At 42.9% G+C, this 21,559-nt stretch overlaps 1 protein-coding gene across 1 annotated transcript in view; it reads left to right on the top strand.

The window, feature by feature from the left end:
• The first annotated feature begins 2,201 nt into the window (after positions 1-2,201).
• MKRN2 (makorin ring finger protein 2) overlaps positions 2,202-21,559 on the top strand; it is a 66,007-nt gene continuing 46,649 nt past the window's right edge. The window contains exon 1 of the mRNA XM_066245387.1: positions 2,202-2,358. Coding sequence (XP_066101484.1) covers positions 2,333-2,358 — 26 coding nt within the window. The 5' untranslated portion in view covers positions 2,202-2,332. The remainder of the gene's footprint in view (positions 2,359-21,559) is intronic.

Genomic DNA, 21,559 nt, shown 5'->3' with positions numbered 1-21,559 from the left:
GAGAATAATAGTTATCTTTGGAAGACACTGATTGGGAATGGTCATAAGGGAGCCCTCTAGGGAATTGATAATGTTCTTTGACTTGGGTGGTGGTTTCATGAGTGTATACATATGTAAAAATTTATACATGTGTTTTACCTATGTAAAAACACATGCACTTTACTATGTGTGTTTTGTGCACTTTACTATAGTCTGTTATAGCTCAATGTTTAAAAAAAATTTTAGCCAGACCTGAGGTGGTGCAGTGAATAAAAACGTGGACCTGGAATGCTGAGGTCACCTATTTGAAACCCTGAGCTTGTCCAGTCAAGATACATCGAGAAGCAACTATTATGAGTTGATGCTTGCTGCTCCTTGTCCCCAACCCTTCTCTCTCTCTAAAATCAATAGATGAAATCTTAAAAAAAATAGTTTAAAGATAATTTTTAAAAATTTTAAGTTTTTTTAGGCTTTACAATTTTTATTATTGATTTTAGAGAGAGAAAGGAGAGAGATAAACATTGATTTGTCATTTTACTTATTTATGCATTCATTGGTTGATTCTTATATGTGCACTGACTGAGAAATTGAACCTGAAACCTTGGCATATTGGGTCTATGCTCTTACCAACTTAGCTACCATGACTAGGACTTAATGTTTAAAAACTTTAAAAATAATTTTTAAAAAAGCAATGGAAAAAAAATAAAAAGCAATGGGAAGGTGGAGGGGGAATCAAGTAGGGAAGGGAGTCAAGAGGGACAAATATACAGTGATGGTAAATGATTTGACTTTAGGTGATGGGCACACAACACAACAACAACAATAAGTGGCCCAACCTGTGGTGGTACAATGGATAAAGTGTCGACCTGGAATGTTCAAGTAGCCAGTTCGAAATCCTGGGCTTGCCTGGTCAAGGCACATATGGGAGTTGATACTTCCTGCTACTCCCCCCTACTCTCTCTCTCTCTCTCTCTCTCTCTTTCTCCTCTTTAAAATAAAGAAAATATTTAAAAAAAATTAAAACCAACAATTGCCTGAGCAGTGGTGCAGTGGATAGAGCGTTGGACTGGGATGCAGAGGACCCAGGTTTGAAACCTTGAGGTCGCTGGCTTGAGTGTGGGCTCATCCAGCTTGAGTGAAGGCTCACCAGCTTGAGCATGGGGTTGCTGGCTTGAGCATGGGATCATAGACATGACCCCATGGTCACTGGTGTGAGCCCTAAGGTCGCTGGCTTGAAGCCCAAGGTCGCTCACTTGAGCATGGGGTCACTGGCTCAACTGTAGCCTACCCCACCTCAAGACACGTAAGAGAAAGCAATCATTGAACAACAAAGGTGCTGCAATGAAGAACTGATGCTTCTTATCTCTTTCCCTTCCTGTCTGTCTGTCCCTATCTGTCCCTCTCTCTGCCTCTCTTGCTAAAAATATAAACATTAAAGAAACAACAAAAAGCAATGAGAAATCATTGAAAGAGTTAAAGGAGGTTAATGACATAACCCAATTTATGTTTTAAAAATAGGTTTTGTGTAACAACAGATGATGAGGGCAGGAGCAGAAGCCAGAAGACCAGTTTAGAGGCCATTTCATAGGCCCACGGAAGGAGTGATGGTTGCTCAGACAAGAACCATGAAGGTAGATATGAAGACAAGAGGATGCACTGGAGAGCAGGATCTGCAGGATATAGAAAAGCAGAAGTAAGTGTCAAGGATATCTTTTTGGGTTTCCACCCTAGGAAATGGAAGACAAATAGCAGGAATGCCCGTTAAGAAAATGACTAAAACTTGGGACGGGAATCAAGATTTTATAGAAGAGCAACTGGGAGAAGACTAAGGAATTCCTGACTTGCGAAGCAAGGTCTGGCGGAAATACAGTAATTGAGACAGGGCCTGACAATGGGACCCAGGGAGTGTACATTTAGACTTAGGTAGGAGTATTTGGGGTCAAGACACGCAGAGGAGAAGTGGGAGCTTAGTTCTCGGTAGAGGTGTAGCGATTCTAGGGACGCGAGAGGTCGCTAAGGAACGCTCTTTGAGATAGGGTAGACCCGTAGGAACTAACAGAAGGAACACGGACTAAGACTAGCAGAACTGGGGGAACTAGTTAAGCTCTGCCCAGGAGGGCTTGTAAATGAGGGACAAGGAGCGCGGGAATCGGGGGTCGGCGCCGCTTCACCCCGGGGCCGGAACCAATTGTGACGGCGGCGAAGTTTCCAGCCGGCGCTACAAAGGTGCTACTCGAGAGGGCGGTGTGCGCCGTCTTGACGCGGCCGCGCGGTAGGGGCAGGGCCGAGGCAGCAACGGCGGCGGCGGGAGTGAGAGGCGGTAGCGGGACCACGGCCCTCCAGCCCTACCGCCATGAGCACAAAGCAGGTCACTTGCAGGTTAGTGTGCGCTCCGCGGGGTACCGGAACGCTGAGCCATTTGGGGCCTCTTTCCTTGGCCGACCTGTGTACTCCAGTGCTGCCAGGAGGGAAACTGAGGCGGTAGCGGATTCGTGGAAAGTTGCTCAGCTGTTCGAGGTCCGACTTTTCACAGTGGAGCTAGCCCTGCAGCCCGCTGGGAACCTGTGGTGTGGGGCCGCGTTTCGTGGCGGAGACCCGGGATGAAGCCAGCGCGGGGGTAGCGCGGCGAGTTTGAAGCGTGGTCCCTGTGGGATGGAAGGACGTGCTAGCCAGGGCCGTGCAGGGCGCAGGGCCATGGGAGAAGGGCTCTTGTAATTTAAGAGTTGAGCTGGAAAAGAAGATTTGGAATCGAATAAGGGTGTGCTAAAAGATCGTTTACAAATGGGGATGTGGTGCAGGAGTAGATTGTTAATCAATGATAAGGGCCTCAAAGAAGCTGAAGCTCGAAAGCGGCCTTCGTTTCCTGAGAGTTTGAAGACTGACGATACATCCTAAACTTACAGAGAATAAAAAAGCCAAGTAAGCATTGTTGTGCCGAAAATTACAACGGCAGGTAGTATTTTTTGAAAGTTTTAAGTGCTCCGCATATTTCCAAGTTCATTATATTCATTGTCTCTAGACTTCACAATAACGCTATTAGGCAGATAAAATTCCAGTTTTACAAAGCAGGAAACAGACTGAAAGAGGTTAAGTGGTACTCTTATCTTACTGAGACACCCACGGACATGGAGAAATGCAAAGGTAATGGATGGATGGTTGTAGAAAATTCAGAATCAGATGACTACACTGTGATTGCTCCTGTGAAATGGAAGTAGCTTAGTTGTGTAACACGTTACCTCATCCCTTTGTAAGCTTGTAGCTTTACCAGTATTGGGAGCCTCGTCTTATTGAACTGATATTTGGAAAGGATACATTTTATTTTTATAACTGGTTTCAGTAAAACTTGTCTGGGAACATTGCTTAAAGAAAAGTTAGTTTGATTATGTAATAAAGTTTATTTAACTATCATTTATTATTATTATTTCTCTTCATTAGTATGAATAGTTGAGAAGTGACTATGTAAAATGTTTTCTGTTAGTAGTAGTATATATTAACTGTTCAGTCAATATCCAATGTCCAGGTGACTTATGTTAAGCAGTTGTCAGAAATTTGCACTTAGTGTCCATAGGAAAAACATGTACTAGGCTACCTGTACTAGACAGTCTTTTGTGAAGAAGTGTATGTTTATTTTTATTTGTGTAAATAACAGAAATGCTTGTTAAGAAAATGACTAAAACTTGGGACGGGAGTCAAGATTTTATAGAAGAGCAACTGGGAGAAGACTAAGGGATTCCTGACTTGTGAGGCAAAGTCTGGTGGAAATACTGTAATTGAGACAAGGCCTGAGAATGAGACCCAGGGAGTGTAAATTTAGACTTAGGTAGGAGTACTTGGGTCAAGATGCGCAGAGGAGAGGTGGGAGCTTAGTTCTTGGTAGAGGTGTAGTGATTAACCTAAAAATAAATTTTTTTCTGGCTGGTTGGCTCAGTGGTAGAGCGTCAGCCAGCGTGTGGATGTCCTGAGTTTGATTCCCAGTCAGGGCACACAGGAGAAGTAACCATCCGCTTCCCCTCCTCTCCTCCCTCCCTCCCTCTCTCCTTTCCCGCAGCCATGGCTTGATTGTTTTGAGCACAACTACACAGGCGCTGAGGATAGCACCGTGGAGCTTCCACCCCAGGTGCTAAAAATAACTCAGTTGGTTGCCAGCATTGGCCCCAGACAGGGATTGCCAGTGGATGCTGGTCAGGTTGCATGCGGGAATCTATCTCCCCTTCTCTCACTTAAAAAAAGAAATCTTTGCCCTGGCCTGTTGGCTCAGTGGTAGAACATTGGCTTGGTGTGTGGATGTCCTGGGTTTGATTGCCGGTCAGGGCACACAGGAGAAGCACCACCTGCTTCTCTAACACTCCCCCTCTCACTTCTCCCTCTCTCTCTGTCCCCCTCTCCCTCTCCCCCTCTATCTCTTTCTTCCTTTCCCCCTTTTGCAGCCATGGCTCAATTAGAGTGAGTTGCCCCCTCTCCCAAGGTTGGCTCCATGGCCTCCCTCAGGCACTAAGAATAGCTTGGTTGCTGATCAATGGAGCAATGCCCCAGATGGGCAGAGCATCACCCCCTAGTGGGCTTGTCGGGTGGATCCCGGTTGGGGTGCATGTTGGAGTCTGTCACTCTGCCTTCCCTCCTCTCATTGAATTTAAAAAAAAATATCTTTTTAGAGTGAGAGGCAATAAGCATTTATTTGAGATTAAAAAAAAAAAAAGCCTGACCAGGCAGTGGTGCAGTGGATAGAGCATCGGCCTGGGATGCTGAGGACTCAGGTTCAAAACCCCGAGGTTGCTGGCTTGAGCGTGGGATCATAGACTTGACCTCATGGTCACTGGCTGGTGCCCCAAGGTCACTGTCTTGAATAAGGGGTCACTTGTTGTGCTGGATCCCCTCTGCCCCCCCCCCCATCAAGGCACATATGAGAAGCAGCCAGTGAACATCTAAGGTGCTGCAATGAAGAATTGATGCTTCTTATCTCTTTCCCTTCGTGTGTGTGTGTGTGTGTGTGTGTGTGTGTGTGTGTTTCCAAAAAGAAAACAAATGAATTGCTATTTGGTAAGTACTGATTCCGGCAGAAAACCAAGTAATTTTTCAATTAGGAAACAAGACAAGGGATATTTAGGAGAAAGAAGGGGAACAATTAAATCTATAGAAGGAAAGCATTTCTGTTGATGAAGATAAGCTAACATAGTGATGCTAATTTTTACATGGTGGTTTTAATTAAATTTCTAGTCATATCTGCTTTCTTGTTATCCTTGCAAGAAGTTCTTTGGGGTACAATATTGCTTTAGGCCCAGAAATAGTTATTTTGCCCTGTGTAACATTACAAAGGCTTGAAGCATAAGACATGCAAGGCAGTACCTCTGGGATGGCAGCTGCAGCTCTATGTTAAAGGGGCTCCATTTATATATTTTTACACCCCCGTTGGAGCAATTTCTTAGTCATTGTGAACTGTAGCAGATTCTGGCTATGGCTAAAGTGAGTCCACAGAATAGTGCACATTTATATAATGCTTTATAATTGAATTTCAACTGTGTAATTTTATAGATTGGGAAATCTTATACTTAGAAAGAATTGAGACTTGTCCCAAATTTAACATTTAACTGCAGGAACAAGAACTTACATCAGCATCATCTTGGTATTTCCTTCGGCTCCAGGAGATGGCCTGACTTGAAAGCTTTAGTCTGAGTTTCCCCAAACAGAGGCATCCTGCAGGATGTTCTTGCACATAAACTAAGAGTAGGTTGGAATGTTGGGAAGGGATCACTTCTGTTTAAGTGTAAATTGATTTTGTTGGGGGGTTTAGAATGAGCTGGGTGCTCTTTGATTTGCTTTACCAGCCATATTAGTTGTAACCCAGCAACCACGACTAGTCGATAGATTGTGAAACTGAGCCTCAACATTGAAGTAATTGCCCAGTGCCATTCAGCTTCCAGGTGTCAGAGCTGTGGCATCAGAGTCCTTGTTCTTATAGACTCTATGGCCCCTAAATAATTTTGGAAAATACTAAATGAAAGTTTCTTTACTGCAGGAATTTTCAAAGCTTTTAATATGCCTATATGAAAGGAAAACATGCAAAAACATAGTGAGTAAAGGAAGTTCACTTGCCAAAGGGTTATGAAGGAATCAGCCATCATAAGGACTGCTTGTCCAAATAAAAACAATACATATTTAAGTGAAAAAAAATTGCAGTATTACCAAGAGTATCAAGTTTACATTAGTGTGTTTATGGTGGAAAAGCTTTTCTCACTTTATTATTTTATTCACTAAAGTCTTCTCTCCAAACATTAGTAACGTAGGAAATGTTCAGGGTGTGATTTATTTGGGGGACCAGACCTAAACAGATTTCTTTGGTTTATCTCAGGGCACAGAATGTTAGTGGTTTATGTTCCTGACTGTGGAATGGGATGCGCGTGCTTATTCTGAATGGCATCAGGACAGAGTGTTAGTGGTTTATGTTCCTGACTGTGGAATGGGATGCGCATGCTTATTCTGAATGGCATCAGGACAGAGTGTTAGTGGTTTATGTTCCTGACTGTGGAATGGGATGCGCATGCTTATTCTGAATGGCATCAGGACAGAGTGTTTGTGGTTTATGTTCCTGACTGTGGAATGGGATGCGCATGCTTATTCTGAATGGCATCAGGACAGAGTGTTAGTGGTTTATGTTCCTGACTGTGGAATGGGATGCGCATGCTTATTCTGAATGGCATCAGGACAGAGTGTTAGTGGTTTATGTTCCTGACTGTGGAATGGGATGTGCATGCTTATTCTGAATGGCATCAGGACAGAGTGTTAGTTTGGCTTTCATTCTAATATACATTATATCTCTCCAATAGATGGACAAGTATTTTGATTCCCAAACTCAAAGATACTATATGTTTATTGTCTCGAATGGCAAGAATGGCAACTCACAGTTGTGTTGTTAGTCAACTCTTACTGATTCTTTGATGTGCAACTGTATCCAAAAATCTCATCTGGAATCATTTTTGCATATTCGCCTTCCTAATCATCTCTTCTATCTTTTTTTTTTTAATTAAATTTTATTTTTTTATTCAGTGAGAAAAGAGGAGGCAGAGAGACAGACTCCCACATTTGCCCTGACTGGGATTCACCCGGCAAGCCCACTAGTGTGCTATGCTCTGCCCATCTAAAGCATTGCTCTGTTGCTAGACAACCAAGCTCTTAGTGCCTGAGGCAGAGGCCATGGAGCCATCCTCAGTGCCTGGGACCAACTTGCTCCAATTGAGCCATGGCTGTAGGAGGAGAAGAGAGAGAAGTGAGAGAGGAAGTGTTGGAGAAACGGGTGGCTTGACCAGGAATTGAACCTGGGACATTCACACACTGAGCCAACGTTCTATCACTGGGCCAAAAGGCCAGGGCCATCTGTATCTCCTAGTCTGTTTTCAGAGCACTGGTACAGGCCTTTATTATAGCTTAGTAAGCAATTTTTTGTCCTTCTCAAGTCCCTTTGTCTTATTACAAGTAGAAGGCCTAGAATCAGTTTCCTGAGAGAGTCAAACATAGAGGTTTTTATTCTTTGAAAGTAACAAACATGAGGTATCTTGTCCAGTAAGTGGTAGGAAGAACTTGAACTCTAGAGTTGAGCAGTTTTGGATTCTGATCCTGATACCACCTGTGCCAGTTTTCTCATCTGGAAAATGGGATGGTAATACCTATTCAGCAGGGTTGGTTAAGTTGTGAAATAACAACAACAAACCATCTTGGAGCATTTACAATGTGTTCAGCTAAGCACTTACCATAAATTATCTCAGCTAAACCTTATGGTAGTTGATCACAGCAGTCTATGGAGTACAGTTTGTATAGGCCCTGGCAGGTGACTCAGTAGATAGAGTGTTGGCTCGGGTTTGATTCCTGGCCAGAGCACACAGGAGAAGCAACTATCTGCTTCTTTCCCTCTCCTCGTCCCCCTCCAATCCCTCTCCCCCCCCTCCCCTTTTTTTTCTCCCTTTTCCCCTCCTGCAGCCAGTGTCTTGATTGGATCGAGCATGGCCCCAGGCACTGAGGATAGTTTGTTTGGTCCATGCGCATCAGCTTCGGGAGCTAAAAATATTTCGGTTGATTTGAGCTTCGGCCCCAGACAGGGGTTGCCAAGGTGGTCCCGGTTGGGGTGCATGTGGGAGTCTGTCTCACTATCTCCCCTCTTCTCACTTAACCCTTTGAGTAGTTAGTTTTTTTCATGCTCACTGACCCCGGGAATGAATTTTTTTTCAAAAAATGAAATTATTTCCAGTTATAGTTTTATTAACTTAAAATCATGTTTGTTTGATAACCAATTTATGGAAACAAGAAGAACATACATTTGCCTTTTTTAATGTTTCCTTACACATTTTTTTTTCTTTTCTTTTTTTCTTTTGAAGTTAGAAGCAGAGAGGCAGACAGACTCCCACATGTGCTCGACCAGGATCCATCCGGCATGTCCACCAGGGGGTGATGCTCTGCCCATCTGGGGTGCTGCTCCGTTGTGGCTGGAGACATTCTAGCGCCTGAGGCAGAGGTCATGGAGCCATCCTCAGCGCCCAGGCCAACTTTGCTCCAGTGAAGCTTTGGCTGCGGGAGGGGAAGAGAAAGATAAAGGGAGGAAGGAGAGGGGGGAGAGGTGGAGAAGCAGATGGGCACTTCTCTTGTGTGCCCTGACTGGGAATCAAACCCTGGACTTCCACACGCTCGGTTGGTGCTCTACTGCTGAGCCAAGTGACCAGGGCTGTTACCTTACACATTTTTAAAATAAAATTTTTTGTATGATCATACTCTGGATGGTCAGGAGGCCCAAGGACGTACATGAACATTCATACTACTCAAAGGGTTTAAAAAAAAGTACAGTTATTTTCATCATATTACAGATAGGGAAACTGAGGCTTGGAGATTTAAATAATTTGCTCAAGGTCCTGTAGCAAACTGTCTGACTTCAGAGTTTTTACTTAACCCACTACACTGTATTTCATTTCCACTTATAGTATGTTTATTTCAGCCTACTGCCATACCTAGCATTAGCTCCTGTCCCCTTGACTGATCATTAGGCGTGGGAAAATATGTAGGAAAATGTAAAGGAAGGTGACAAGGAGATTATCTGTATACTTGGAAATGATTTACAGAAGTGTTTTTGCTAGAGACAGGCACCATTAAAAGGCCTGTAAAAACCCCTAGATTGATTCTATATTTTTGTGTTTGTGTGACAGAGACAGAAAGAGGGACAGACAGGGAGAGAGATGAAAAGCATCAATTCTTCGTGGCAGCTCCTCAGTCTCCCTAGTTGTTCATTGATTGCTTTCTCATACGTGCCTTGACGGGAGGGGGGAGGGGGAGATGGGGGGTGGTCTACAGCAGAGTGAGTGACCCCTTGCTCAAGCCAGCGACCTTGGAGCTCAAGCCAATGACAATGGGATCATGTCTGTGATCCCACACTCAAGCCAGCAACCCCGCGCTCAAGCTGTGAGTCTGCACTTAAGCTGGATGAGCCCGTGTTCAAGCCAGTAATCTCGGGTTTTCAAACTTGGGTTGTCTGCGTCCCAGTCTCGATGCACTGCACCACTGCCTAATCAGGCTACTTTTTTTTTTATTGATTGATTTTAGTGAGAGAGGAAAGGAGGGAGAGAGAAATGGGAATATCAATCTGTTGCTGTATGTGCCCTGACCGGGATTGAACCGGCAGCCTCTGTGCTTTGGGACTATGCTCTAAGCAACCGAGCTATCTGGCTATGACCACCCTTAACTTTTCTTGAAGGCAGTGATGGTGGTCTAGAAGTTATTTTTGAACCTCTTTAAATTTGAACTCAGTCATTTACAATAGCTTGCACGAAATTACCAGCTTAAAAGTGGCAAAACTTAACTAGAAGCTCTGATTGGTGGTTAAATATATATATTTTTTAATAGGAAAGATAATTAGTGAATGCAATTTGGAAGGCAAATTTTTGAAATATGACTTGGGAGGTGGTGGTACAATTGTGAAAGGCAGCCTTGCATGATCAGTGCAAAAAATCTTTCCTCTTACATGCCTGATTAACAGTATGTGATAGAAGACTTCTGGTCGTCTCTTACCTTGATTTCTTCCAGGAAACCTTCTTGTTTAGTTTCTCCAAAAGAAACCATTAATGAAATATTTGTTAAATCTCACTTTTGTGGAACTGTTTATATAGTCACTTTAAGATTGTTCTGTTCCAGTATTTATGTATTTACTAATCCTGATAACTGACCTCTTTGTCATTCAGACTTGGCTCTTGGTACTGATTTTTTTTTAAACTTTTATATCTTCAAAGATAAAAGATTATCATATTTGAGGACGATTGAAATAGTATTTCTTTTTTTTTTTTCATTTTTCTGAAGCTGGAAACAGGGAGAGACAGTCAGACAGACTCCCGCATGCGCCCGACCGGGATCCACCCGGCACGCCCACCAGGGGGTGACGCTCTGCCCACCAGGGGGCGATGCTCTGCCCATCCTGGGCGTCGCCATGTTGCGACCCTCCTGGGTGTCGCCATGTTGCGACCAGAGCCACTCTAGCGCCTGGGGCAGAGGCCACAGAGCCATCCCCAGCGCCCGGGCCATCTTTGCTCCAGTGGAGCCTTGGCTGCGGGAGGGGAAGAGAGAGACAGAGAGGAAGGCGCGGCGGAGGGGTGGAGAAGCAAATGGGCGCTTCTCCTATGTGCCCTGGCCGGGAATCGAACCCGGGTCCTCCGCACACTAGGCCGACGCTCTACCGCTGAGCCAACCGGCCAGGGCTGAAATAGTATTTCATTCTTGATTTTGAGTAGCATTTTTAATAGCTTTCTTTTATATCTAGATATATATATATAAAAATTTCCACTTTAGAGAGGAGAGAGAGAGAGAGAAAGAGAGAGAAGAGGGGAAGAGCAGGAAGCATCAACTCCCATATATGTGCCTTGACCAGGCAAGCCAGGATTTCAAACTGGCAACCTCAACGTTTCCAGGTCGACGCTTTATTTACAGTGCCACTACAGGTCAGGCTTGAGTAGCATTTTTCAGGAAGAATTATCTAACTGTTTAGAAGTGTAATATGCTTGTGTGTCCAGGATCTCAAAAAACCCTCCTACCTCCATAGACTGGCTATTAAGACCCACAAGACTCAGTATATACTCTGTTGTACTCAGGGCTAGGAGTCATTACCGTGATGTAGTAAGGAGCAACAGCTGGAAAACAAGAACAAAGACACAGGGCAGCATCTGGAGAAACCCATGTATAGGCTTCCTACATTCACTTTCTCCTATAAAAGGTCACCCACCATACTTTGCTTCTAAAAACAAAAAGGCAGCAGCTTTTATCCTAGGAAGCCAATTAGAGATTCGTTGCACAAGCTGGTCACCCTCTACTTAGTTACCATTCACCAAAATATTAGACTCCCAAAAGGAAAGCAGATATTCAGCATAGACCACATAGTACAGTTAAGACACAATTAACCAGTCTTATCACTTAGGGAATTTTATAAATATAAAATTTATCACTGTAGAGAACTATTTACTAGCCAAATTCCAGATGCTAGGCCTTTCTAAGAAAGTATACCTTTCTAAGGCTAGCAAGCTTAGACCTGCTATGTTAACTTTTTCTACACACTTAAAATCAGTGCTGTGAATAACAAGATTCCTTTGGCATAGGACTTTTTAATAGAGTTATTCTTAAATTTCTTTAAAAACTTAAAAAATAATTTTTAGTTACAACTGACGTACAATATAGTGATTAGATATTTATATACCTTACAGAGTAATCAACCTGATAAGTCTAGTACCCTCTGCACCATACATACTTATTACAATATTATTCCCTATACTGTGCTTTATATCCTTGTGACTTTTATGATTGCTTTTGTGTAATTCTTTTTTTTTTTTTTTGTATTTTTCTGAAGCTGGAAACAGGGAGGCAGTCAGACACTCCTGCATGCGCCCAACCGGGATCCACCTGGCACGCCCACCAGGGATGATGCTCTGCCCATCCAGGGCATCGCTCTGTCGCGACCAGAGCCACTCTAGTGCCTGGGGCAGAGGCCAAGGAACCATCCCCAGCGCCCAGGCCATCTTTTGCTCCATTGGAGCCTCGGCTGTGGGAGGGGAAGAGAGAGACAGAGAGGAAGGAGAGGGGGAGGGGTGGGGAAGCAGATGGGCGCTTCTCCTGTGTGCCCTGGCCGGGAATCGAACCTGGGACTTCTCACACCAGGCCGACACTCTACCACTGAGCCAACCGGCCAGGGCCACTTTTCTGTAATTCTTTTTTTTTTTTTTTTTTTTTTTTTTCATCTTTTCTGAAGCTGGAAACAGGGAGAGACAGTCAGACTCCCGCATGCGCCCGACCGGGATCCACCCGGCACGCCCACCAGGGGGCGATGCTCTGCCCATCCTGGGCGTCGCCATGTTGCGACCCTCCTGGGTGTCGCCATATTGCGACCAGAGCCACTCTAGTGCCTGGGGCAGAGGCCACAGAGCCATCCCCAGCGCCCGGGCCATCTTTTGCTCCAATGGAGCCTTGGCTGCGGGAGGGGAAGAGAGAGACAGAGAGGAAGGCGCGGCGGAGGGGTGGAGAAGCAAATGGGCGCTTCTCCTATGTGCCCTGGCCGGGAATCGAACCCGGGTCCTCTGCACGCTAGGCCGACGCTCTACCGCTGAGCCAACCGGCCAGGGCCACTTTTGTGTAATTCTTAATCCCCTTACCTTTTTCACCCATTCTCCTACCCCCTCTCATCTGGTGACCATCAGGGTTTTTTTTTTTGTATTTATGAATTTTGTTTATTTTTTACATTCCACATGTGAAATCATACGAAATCATATGTTATTAGAATTTCTCTGACTTATTTCACTTAGCATAATACCTCTAGGTCTGTCCATGTTGTCACAAATGGCAAGGTTTCATTTTTTTAATGTATGAGTAGTATTTCATTGTATATTTGTATTGATCTTCTTTATTCATTCGTCTGTTGATAGACACTTAGGTTGCTTCCATTTCTCCACTCTGTAAATAATGCTGCAGTGAATAAAAGGGTACATATATCTTTCAAATTAGTGTTTGGGTGGCGCAGTGGATAAAACGTCGACCTGGAATGCTGAGGTCGCTGGTTCAAAACCCTGGGCTTGCCTGTCAAGGCACATACGGGAGTTGATGCTTCCTGCTCCTCCCTTCTCTCTCTCTCTCTCTCTCTCTTTCTCTCTCTCTCTTTCTCATTCTCTCTCTCTCTCTCTCCTGTCTAAAATGAATAAATAAAGTCTTTAAAAAAAAATAGTGTTTGGATTTCTTCAGATAAATTCCCAGAAATGGGATTACTGGGTCATGTGGAAGTTCTATTTTTAATTTTTTGGGAACCTCCATACTGTTTTCCATAGTGGCTGTACTGATTGGCAGTCACACCAGCAGTGCACAGGATCCGTCTTCTCCACATCCTCCCCAGCACTTGTTTGTTGAGTTATTGATGATAGCCACTCTGACAGGTATGAGGTGATATGACATTGTGGTTTTAATATTTTAATTTGCATTTCTCTGATGGTTAGTAATGTTGAGTATATTTTCATATGTCTATCGGTCATCTGTATGATCTCTTTGGAGAAGTATCTACAGGGGATCCGGGGTCCTTGGGTTATGACACACTTTCCTTTCTACGACAGTGGTGTAACCTGAATTTTGGTGTAAGTTGAAATACACGGTAACCTAAGTCACTTACCTATCCTAACACAGTTGTAAAATCATAATCTAGAACAGTGGTAGTCAACCTGGTCCCTACCGCCCACTAGTGGGCATTCCAGCTTTCATGGTGGGCGGTAGTGGAGCAACCAAAGTATAATAAGATAGATTTAACTATACTAAGTTGTTTTATAAAGATTTATTCTGCCAAAGTTAGCAAAAATCCGACATCAAGTACTTGGTAAGTAATTATTATATGCTTTAACTTGCTGTAACTCTGCTTTATAAGTTTTATAAAGTAAAGTTTCTTCCCTGCTTTATAAATCACCATTACTGTGGAACCGGTGGGCAGTTAGAAAATTTTACTACTAACAGAGATACAAAAGTGGGCGGTAAGTATAAAAAGGTTGACTACCCCTGATCTAGAACATAAAAACACAACCAAACCACAAAAAAGGGAAACAGACATAAGTATACTGTGTTGTAGTAACAGAAAAAAAATGAGTTAAAAAAAATTCCTTACCTTTATTCCTGTGGTTGGCTTGCTCACTGGAAGGCATTGCAAGGTGGGAGAGAGTGACCTGTTGGGAGGAGGGAGCTGGAGAGGCAGGAGAACCTGCAGAAGGTGCTGGAGATACTGGGTCAGGTGAGTCAGGATTGCCTAAGGAACATGCAGGAGACGCTGGAGGTGATTCTACCTGTACAACAGGTGTTTCATCTCGAGAAGCAGCTGATGGAGGGTACGGGATCTGTTGCAGGCCTCTCTACCTTCCTAAAAAGTTGTTCCAGGCTAGTCTGTAAGTACAACATAGTCTATAAGTACGCTTATGGCGGAAGCCAAAATACATCTCAATTTAAATTTTTATGGGAGTGAGCATCAAAAAATCGAAATGTATATCGAGACTATCATAACCCGAAGACACCTGTATTGAGACCATCTGCTCATTTTGTGTTTGTATTGTTTGTTTATTTTTTGGGTGTAGAGTTGTATGAGTTCTTTATAAATTTTGAATATTAACCCCTTATTGGATGTCTCATTGGCAGATATCTTCTCCCATTCCGTAGGTTGTCTTTTTGTTTTGCTGATGGTTTTTGTTTCTTTTAAGATTTTATTTATTTATTTTAGAGAGGAGAGAGAGAAGGGGGGAGGAGCAGGAAGCATCAACTTCCATCTATTCCTTGACCAGACAAGCCCAGGGTTTCAAACTGGTGACCTCAGCATTCCAGGTTGATGCTTTACCCACTGCGCCACTACAGGTCAGGCTGTTGATGGTTTTCCTTGCTGTTCAAAACCTTTTTAGTTTGATATACAGTAGTCCCTGAAAGGCAGACCTCAAGATGAACTGAAAACCTGAGGCTAGTGTGTTCCAAAAGGAAAGTTTATTTTAAAAGCACCTGGATGCAAGCGGGCTGAGACCAGCAAAAGAGTGTTAGTCCAAGCTCTGGGAGGAAGCAGTAGATATAGGGGTTCAGCATCTTCTGGCATTCGGGTTGGAATTGGCATCTGGCCTGGACATGCTCAGAGTAGCATATTGGAATTGGTTGCCTTGGTTACAGACTGTCTCCTTTTCCCAACCCTCAGGCCCCTCATGATGGCCTTGTCTCAAGGACATTCCTCAGAACCTTCCCCGGGTGGGGGGAGTTGCTTAAGGGGAGGGGGAGGTTGGGCAAGGGAGATGCTTACTGAAGAAGTTGCTTTAATGGGAATTGGGTAAGGGGAATTTGGGTTTTAAAGGAACCGATTTAAGCCTAACATTCCAGCCTTTTGTTTATGAAAAAGGGCCAAAGGTCTGTCTTCTGTAGTTGCTTCTTCCTGGTTAGGATCAGTGAAGTATTTGTGGGAAGGGGGATGGATGGGAGTTCCCTGGTTGTTAAGGTGACCAACATTTTTACAATGAAAAGGAGGACAAAAATAAATTGAAACAATATTGTAAATAAACATTTTATTCATTGCAACAATAATACACTATAATATGATAAATGCATAATAAAAACATTTGTAATATTTTATATTGTAATTATGCTATATGCCTGTTAATTTTTAATAATAATTATAAGAAAAAAGTACTCATTTAGATACAAATGTCACATCACATGCGATGGATCAACTCGACATCGATCGAATACGGACATTTACAGATTAGTCTTCCAATATCAAAAAGGAGGACATTTAGGAGGACATTTTTTGAGGGACGACAGAACTTACTAAAGGAGGACAATTGGTCACCTACTGGTTGTTGAAAGTGATTTTCTGAGGTCTGGACCAGAGCCTGATACGGGGTGATAGCCTGAAGTAACATAATCTCTCTGATGGACCGGTTTGTAAACGCCCTTAGTTAGTCCTGGAGGAAAGAAGAAAGGCATATAAGACATGGTCTGAAAATTAGAGTAAGTCTGAGGAGGGATATGGGACCTATGAAAGGGAGTAGCCATGCCTGACCAGGCAGTGGTGCAGTGGATAGAGTGTTGGACTGGGATGTGAAGGACCCAGGTTAGAAACCTCGAGGTTGCTGGCTTGAGCCCGGGCTCTCTGGCTTGAGAGCAAGGTCGCTGGCTTGAGCCCAAGCTCTCTGGCTTGAGCAGGGGGTCACTTGCTCTGCTGTATCCCCCTGGTCAAGGCACATAGGAGAAAGCAATCATTGAACTAAGGTGCCACAACAAAGAATTGATGCTTCTCATCTCCTTCCCTTCCTGTTTGTCCCTATCTGTCCCTCTCTCTGACTCTCTGTCTCTGTCAAAAAAAAGGGGGGGGGAGTAGCCATGAATACTAATTGAACTTGTTTAACAAAGTGTCCCAGGCAGTGGATTGACATTCTCTTAGCTTAGCTGCCTTCTCTAACTAGGCCTGATTGATTGACATACAAGCAGCATTCCTCTTCTAGGAAAAGGAAAAGGAAAAGTCCCCCTTTTTCAGCTGTGAGGATATCTAATCCTCATCTGTTTTGTAAGGCAATAGCTGTGAGACAGTCTATCTGGTCTTGTAAATTGACTAAGCTTTTTGCATTATTATCTAGGCTTTCTTGTAGATCTTCTGACAGGGTTTTGAAGTACTGCAGAGCAGTGGCTAGTCCTCGTATACCTGTCCCAGTCCCTGAAGTTATGCCAAGTGATACTAAGGCAGGGATGAGCTGCACTGCCCTCCTATGCCAGAGTTGCTGCATCACTGAAATGTGTAGCAACTGGTTGTTGGAGGCTATATGAACAGTGGGAGATATTCAAGTATAGGTTCCTGTCCAGTTAGGTAGGCATCCTCACCACAGAGGGAAACTATTCCCTGTTGTGTTAGGCAGGGAGAGAGATGAATTGTGAAGAGGTGAGAAAGAGGATAGGGAGGTGTGCTCTTTTCTTGGGTTCTGCTGTCCAAACTGATAATGTAGATGCTATTGCTGCTCTGATAAAGGTAGAGAGATGGGTAGTAAGTAACTTGTTTGGTGCAGTGAAAATGAGAGAACATGGGGATGGGAGGTGATCCAAGGGAAAAGGGTGAGGAAGGGATAAGAGCAGTTAAAAGAAGAGGCTTGTAATATAGGAAAGGAGGAAAACCAGGCTGGTTGGAGGAAGTGACCTTTTGCCTCAGGAGACACCTGGTAGTCTCTGTTCATTGAGATCAACGTGTGGTTGGAGGTTGCAGAGTAATAGTAAAGTGGCATGCTGTTTTTGGCAGATGGCTGACTAAAGTGTTTCCTCAAGTTCTAGTGAAGCATAATGGGGCTTGATATAGTAGGAGAGTATGTAGAGCAACAGGGCCTTTTATGGGAGGAGAGTTAGGAGTGAGTGTTTTTAAACTATTGGAGTAAGTCTGGAAAAGTAGGGAGGCTCAGTAAGCTTGGGCAGTGATGTAGTTATCCTTTCTTGATAAAGGAGCTTGCCATTTCAGAAAAAATAGTACCCTTTTATTCTGTATGGGCTAGGGTTTTAATGGTGTCCCATTGAGTGAGAGGTACTGGAACAGCAGTATAGGCAAAGGACGACAGGGAGAGACAGAGCCAGCAATCCTGAGCTACAGTAGGATTTGTTTTATTCAGGAGGGAGTATGTGAGATAGTAAATCAGAAAGATTGTGGAAGGAAGGAACTGTTGTCTAAAAGTGAGGTTTTTCTCTTATCTCATCCTAAGATGGGGGTTGGTCAGCTGGAAATAATGAGGAAGGAATGGGTAATGGGGTGATTTTTCTAGACAGTAGAGAAGAGGGGGTGATCAGTGGGTTGGTGGGAATACTGTGGACTCTAATAATTGAGATGGAGGAAGGAAACAGTCCTGAAAACTTAAGAGTGTCAAATATGTTCCATATTTCCCCATGTATAAGACGCTCCCATGTGTAAGATGCACCTTAATTTTGCAGCCCGAAATTTGAAAAAAAAAAAAAGTATTATGTAAAATTATTGAACTCAAGTTTTATTCATCATAAAATTCATACAACTCCTCATCACTGTCAAAACTCCCATCCGTTAGCTTGTCCTCATCTGTGTCTGATGATGAATCACTGTCTTCAACACTGAGCACAAAAACAAGCGCGAAAAAGCAAGAAATGCAGTAAAAAAAATCTACAACCACTGTATAAGACACATCCAGTTTTTAGACTCCAAATTTTTTGGAAAAAAGTACGTCTTATACATGGGGAAATATGATAAGTGGCTCTCATATCTAATAGAAAATAAATGGCCTTACCGGAGACCTGTAGAGTTACCCGAGGCTCTGCCATTCAGATGGTGGAGGTGGAGGCCTGTGGCAAGTCTGGGCTACGTCAGTCTGTTTTTTGCCCCAGGATGACAAGAAGTGCTATTATATTCAGGCCAATGCCAGGGAGAAGCCTGGACAGAAGGGGCGGCTCTCATGCTTTGAGGGGCTTGTGGGCGGTCTGAATTCCAATGGCCCATACAACTAGAGAGAGGTAGGGTCTGGCTGGTGGCCTGGGATCGGGACAGGAGCAGGTCCAGTGTGTGCCTCCTCTCTGCACTTAAAAGTAGGCACTTGGGAAAGGGTTTTATTACAAATAGATACTGTTGGGGGTTAGAGGAGAATGACATTAAGATTGACACTGCAGCCTGATCAGGCCGTGCTGCAGTGGATAGAGCGTTGGACTGGGACACAGAGGACCCAGGTATGAAACCCCCAGGTCACCGGCTTGAGTGTAGGCTCATCCGGCTTGAGCAGAGACTCACCAGCTTGAGTGAGGGGTCACTGGCTTGAGTGTGGGATGATAGACATAACCCCATGGTCGCTGGCTTGAGCCCAAGGTTGCTGGCTTCAGCAAGGGGTCCCCCCCTGCACTGTAGCCCCCCAGTCAAGGCACATATGAGAGCAATCACTGAACAACTAAGGAGCCACAGCGAAGAATTGATGCTTCTCATCTTTCTCCCTTCCTGTCCATTTGTCCCTATCTGTCCTCTCTGACGCTCTCTCTGTCTCTGAAGAAAAAAAAAAAATGCCATTGCAGGTAAAGTTGGCATAGGAATGGCTGGAAGCATCCCAGCAGGAAGTGTGGTAGTATGTATTTCAGCTAGGCCAACATTGAATTTTAAACCTGGCAGTGTCTAGATTTAATGTATATAAGGTATGACTGCAGTTGAAGTAAGTTGAGATTTGTCCTGTGTGTCAAAGAGTGTAAAATGGATTAAAACAGAGATGATAATTAATATTAGCAGGCGCTACAGTAACAGGGATTGCTGTATTGTGTCCATTATTAGGGGATTTTGAACTAGTCCAATGTGGTTGTAGCCCAAGTATATGTGTGAGAGTATATGTGTGAAATTATCAGGGGCCCCCATTAAATACGGAAAATTGGAGGGTATTAGCTAATGATGGCTTATCGAATGACTTGAATTTAAGGCAGGAAAGGCTTGGTGAAGAAGTTACCCCAATGGAAGTTGGGTGAGGGGGATTTGGGTTTTAAAGGAGCCGACTTAAGCCTAACAGTCCCATTTTTTTCTTTTGTTTCCCTTGTCCGAGGAGCTCTATCCAAAAAAATACTGGGGTGAGCAAAAGCAAATTTACAGTTGTTCATGTGGAAAATAATACATATAAGAGCTAATAATACAAGATTAAACGGTTTCATTAACTCGCAACTGCAAACCTACTCTGCCTACCACTATACTGCTAAGAACAATGTCAAAGTTTACTCCTACGTTCTCTTCTAATGTTATGGTTTCAGATCTTTACGTCTTTAATCCATTTTTAGTTTATTCTTGTATATGGTGTAATAAAGTGGTCTGGTTCTTTTCATTCTTTTTTTCATGTATCTGTCCAGTTTTTCCAACAACATTTATGAAGAAACTATCTTTACCCCATTTTATATACTTACCTCCTTTGTCAAAGATTGACTGATTGTATAGGTGTAGGTTTATTTCTGGGCTCTATTCTGTTCCATTGGCCTATGTATCAGTTTTTATGTCAGTACCATACTGTTTTGATTACTACAGCCTTGAGATACAGTTTTAAGTTAGGTGCCTCCAATATGACTTAAGATTGTGTTGGTTATTCAATATCTTTTGTGGTTACATATAAATTTTAGGATTATTCTACTTCTGTGAGAGATTCCATTCGTATTTTGATAGGGGTTGCATTGAATTTATAGATTGCTTTAGGTATTAAGGACATTTTAATGATGTTAATTTTTCTCATTCATGATCATGGTATATAGCCTTCCATTTATTTGTATCTTCTTCAGTTTCCTTAATGTGTTATAATTTTCCAATTGTAGGTCTTTTTATCTCCTTGGTTAAATTTATTCCTATGTATTTTATTCTTTTTGATACAATTGTAAATGGGATTTAGAATTTTTTCTCTTTCTGATAGTTTATTATGGCATATAAAAATGGAATCTATTTCTGAATATTAATTTTATATCTCGCTACTTTACTGATTTTTTATTCTGTTGGGTTTTTTTGGTGGAATCTTTAGGGTTCTCTCTATATAGTATGTTATTTGCAAATAACAATTTTCTTTCTTTTCAATTTGGATGCCTTTTATTATTTTTATTTCTTTCTTTTGTTTTTGTCTGATTGCTGTGGCTAGGACTTCCAAGACTATGGTGAATAAGAGTAGTGAAAGTGGACCTCCTTATCTTGTTCCTGATCCTAAAGAAAAAGATTTCAGCTTTTCACCATTGAGTATGGTGTTAGTTATGGGATTGTCAGATATGACCTTTATTATGTTGGAGGTATGTTTCTTCTGTCTCCACTCTGCTGAGCATTTTTATCATAAATGTATATTGGATTTTGTCAAAATGCTTTTTCTATATCAGTATGATCAATGATTTTTGTCCTTCATTTTGTTTATATGATATATTACATTGAATTGCGGATATTGGATATTGAACCAATCTGCATCCTGCAATAAATTCCACTCACTAGTGGTATATGATCTTTTTAATGTATTGCTGAATTCAGTTTATGTATATTAATTTGACAGAGACAGAGAGAGGTGGACAGATAGAGACAGACAGACAGGAAGGGAGAGAAATGAGAAGCATCAATTCTTTGGCTTCTTAGTTGTTCATTGATTTCATTCTCCTATATGCCTTGATGGGGGGGAGTGGCTGTAGCAGAGCAAATGACTCCTTGCTCAAGCCAGTGACCTTTGGGCTCAAACCAGCAACTATGGGGTCACATCTATGATCCCATGATTAAGCCAGTGACTTCTTGCTCAAGCTGTTGAATCTCCGCTCAAGCCTGATAAGCCCGCACTCAAGCCAGCAACCTCGGGGTCTTGAACCTGGGTCCTCCGCATCCTAGTCAGACGCTCTATCTACTGTGCCACTGCTTGGTTAGGCCAATTTATATTTTCTTGAGGATTTTTACATCTATAATTCCTCAGGGATTTTGACCTATAATTTTTCTTTTTTTGTAGTGTCTGCCTGGTTAGGTATCAGTAATACTGGAGTTTGGGAGCCTTCTCTCTTTTTGGAGTAGTTTAAGAAGGATAGATAATAATTCTTCTTGGAATGTCTAATAAAATTCACC

Source organism: Saccopteryx bilineata, chromosome 10 (assembly GCF_036850765.1).
Source record: "Saccopteryx bilineata isolate mSacBil1 chromosome 10, mSacBil1_pri_phased_curated, whole genome shotgun sequence".
Lineage (NCBI taxonomy): Eukaryota > Metazoa > Chordata > Mammalia > Chiroptera > Emballonuridae > Saccopteryx > Saccopteryx bilineata.
This window is presented reverse-complemented; position numbering and strand designations above follow the sequence as displayed.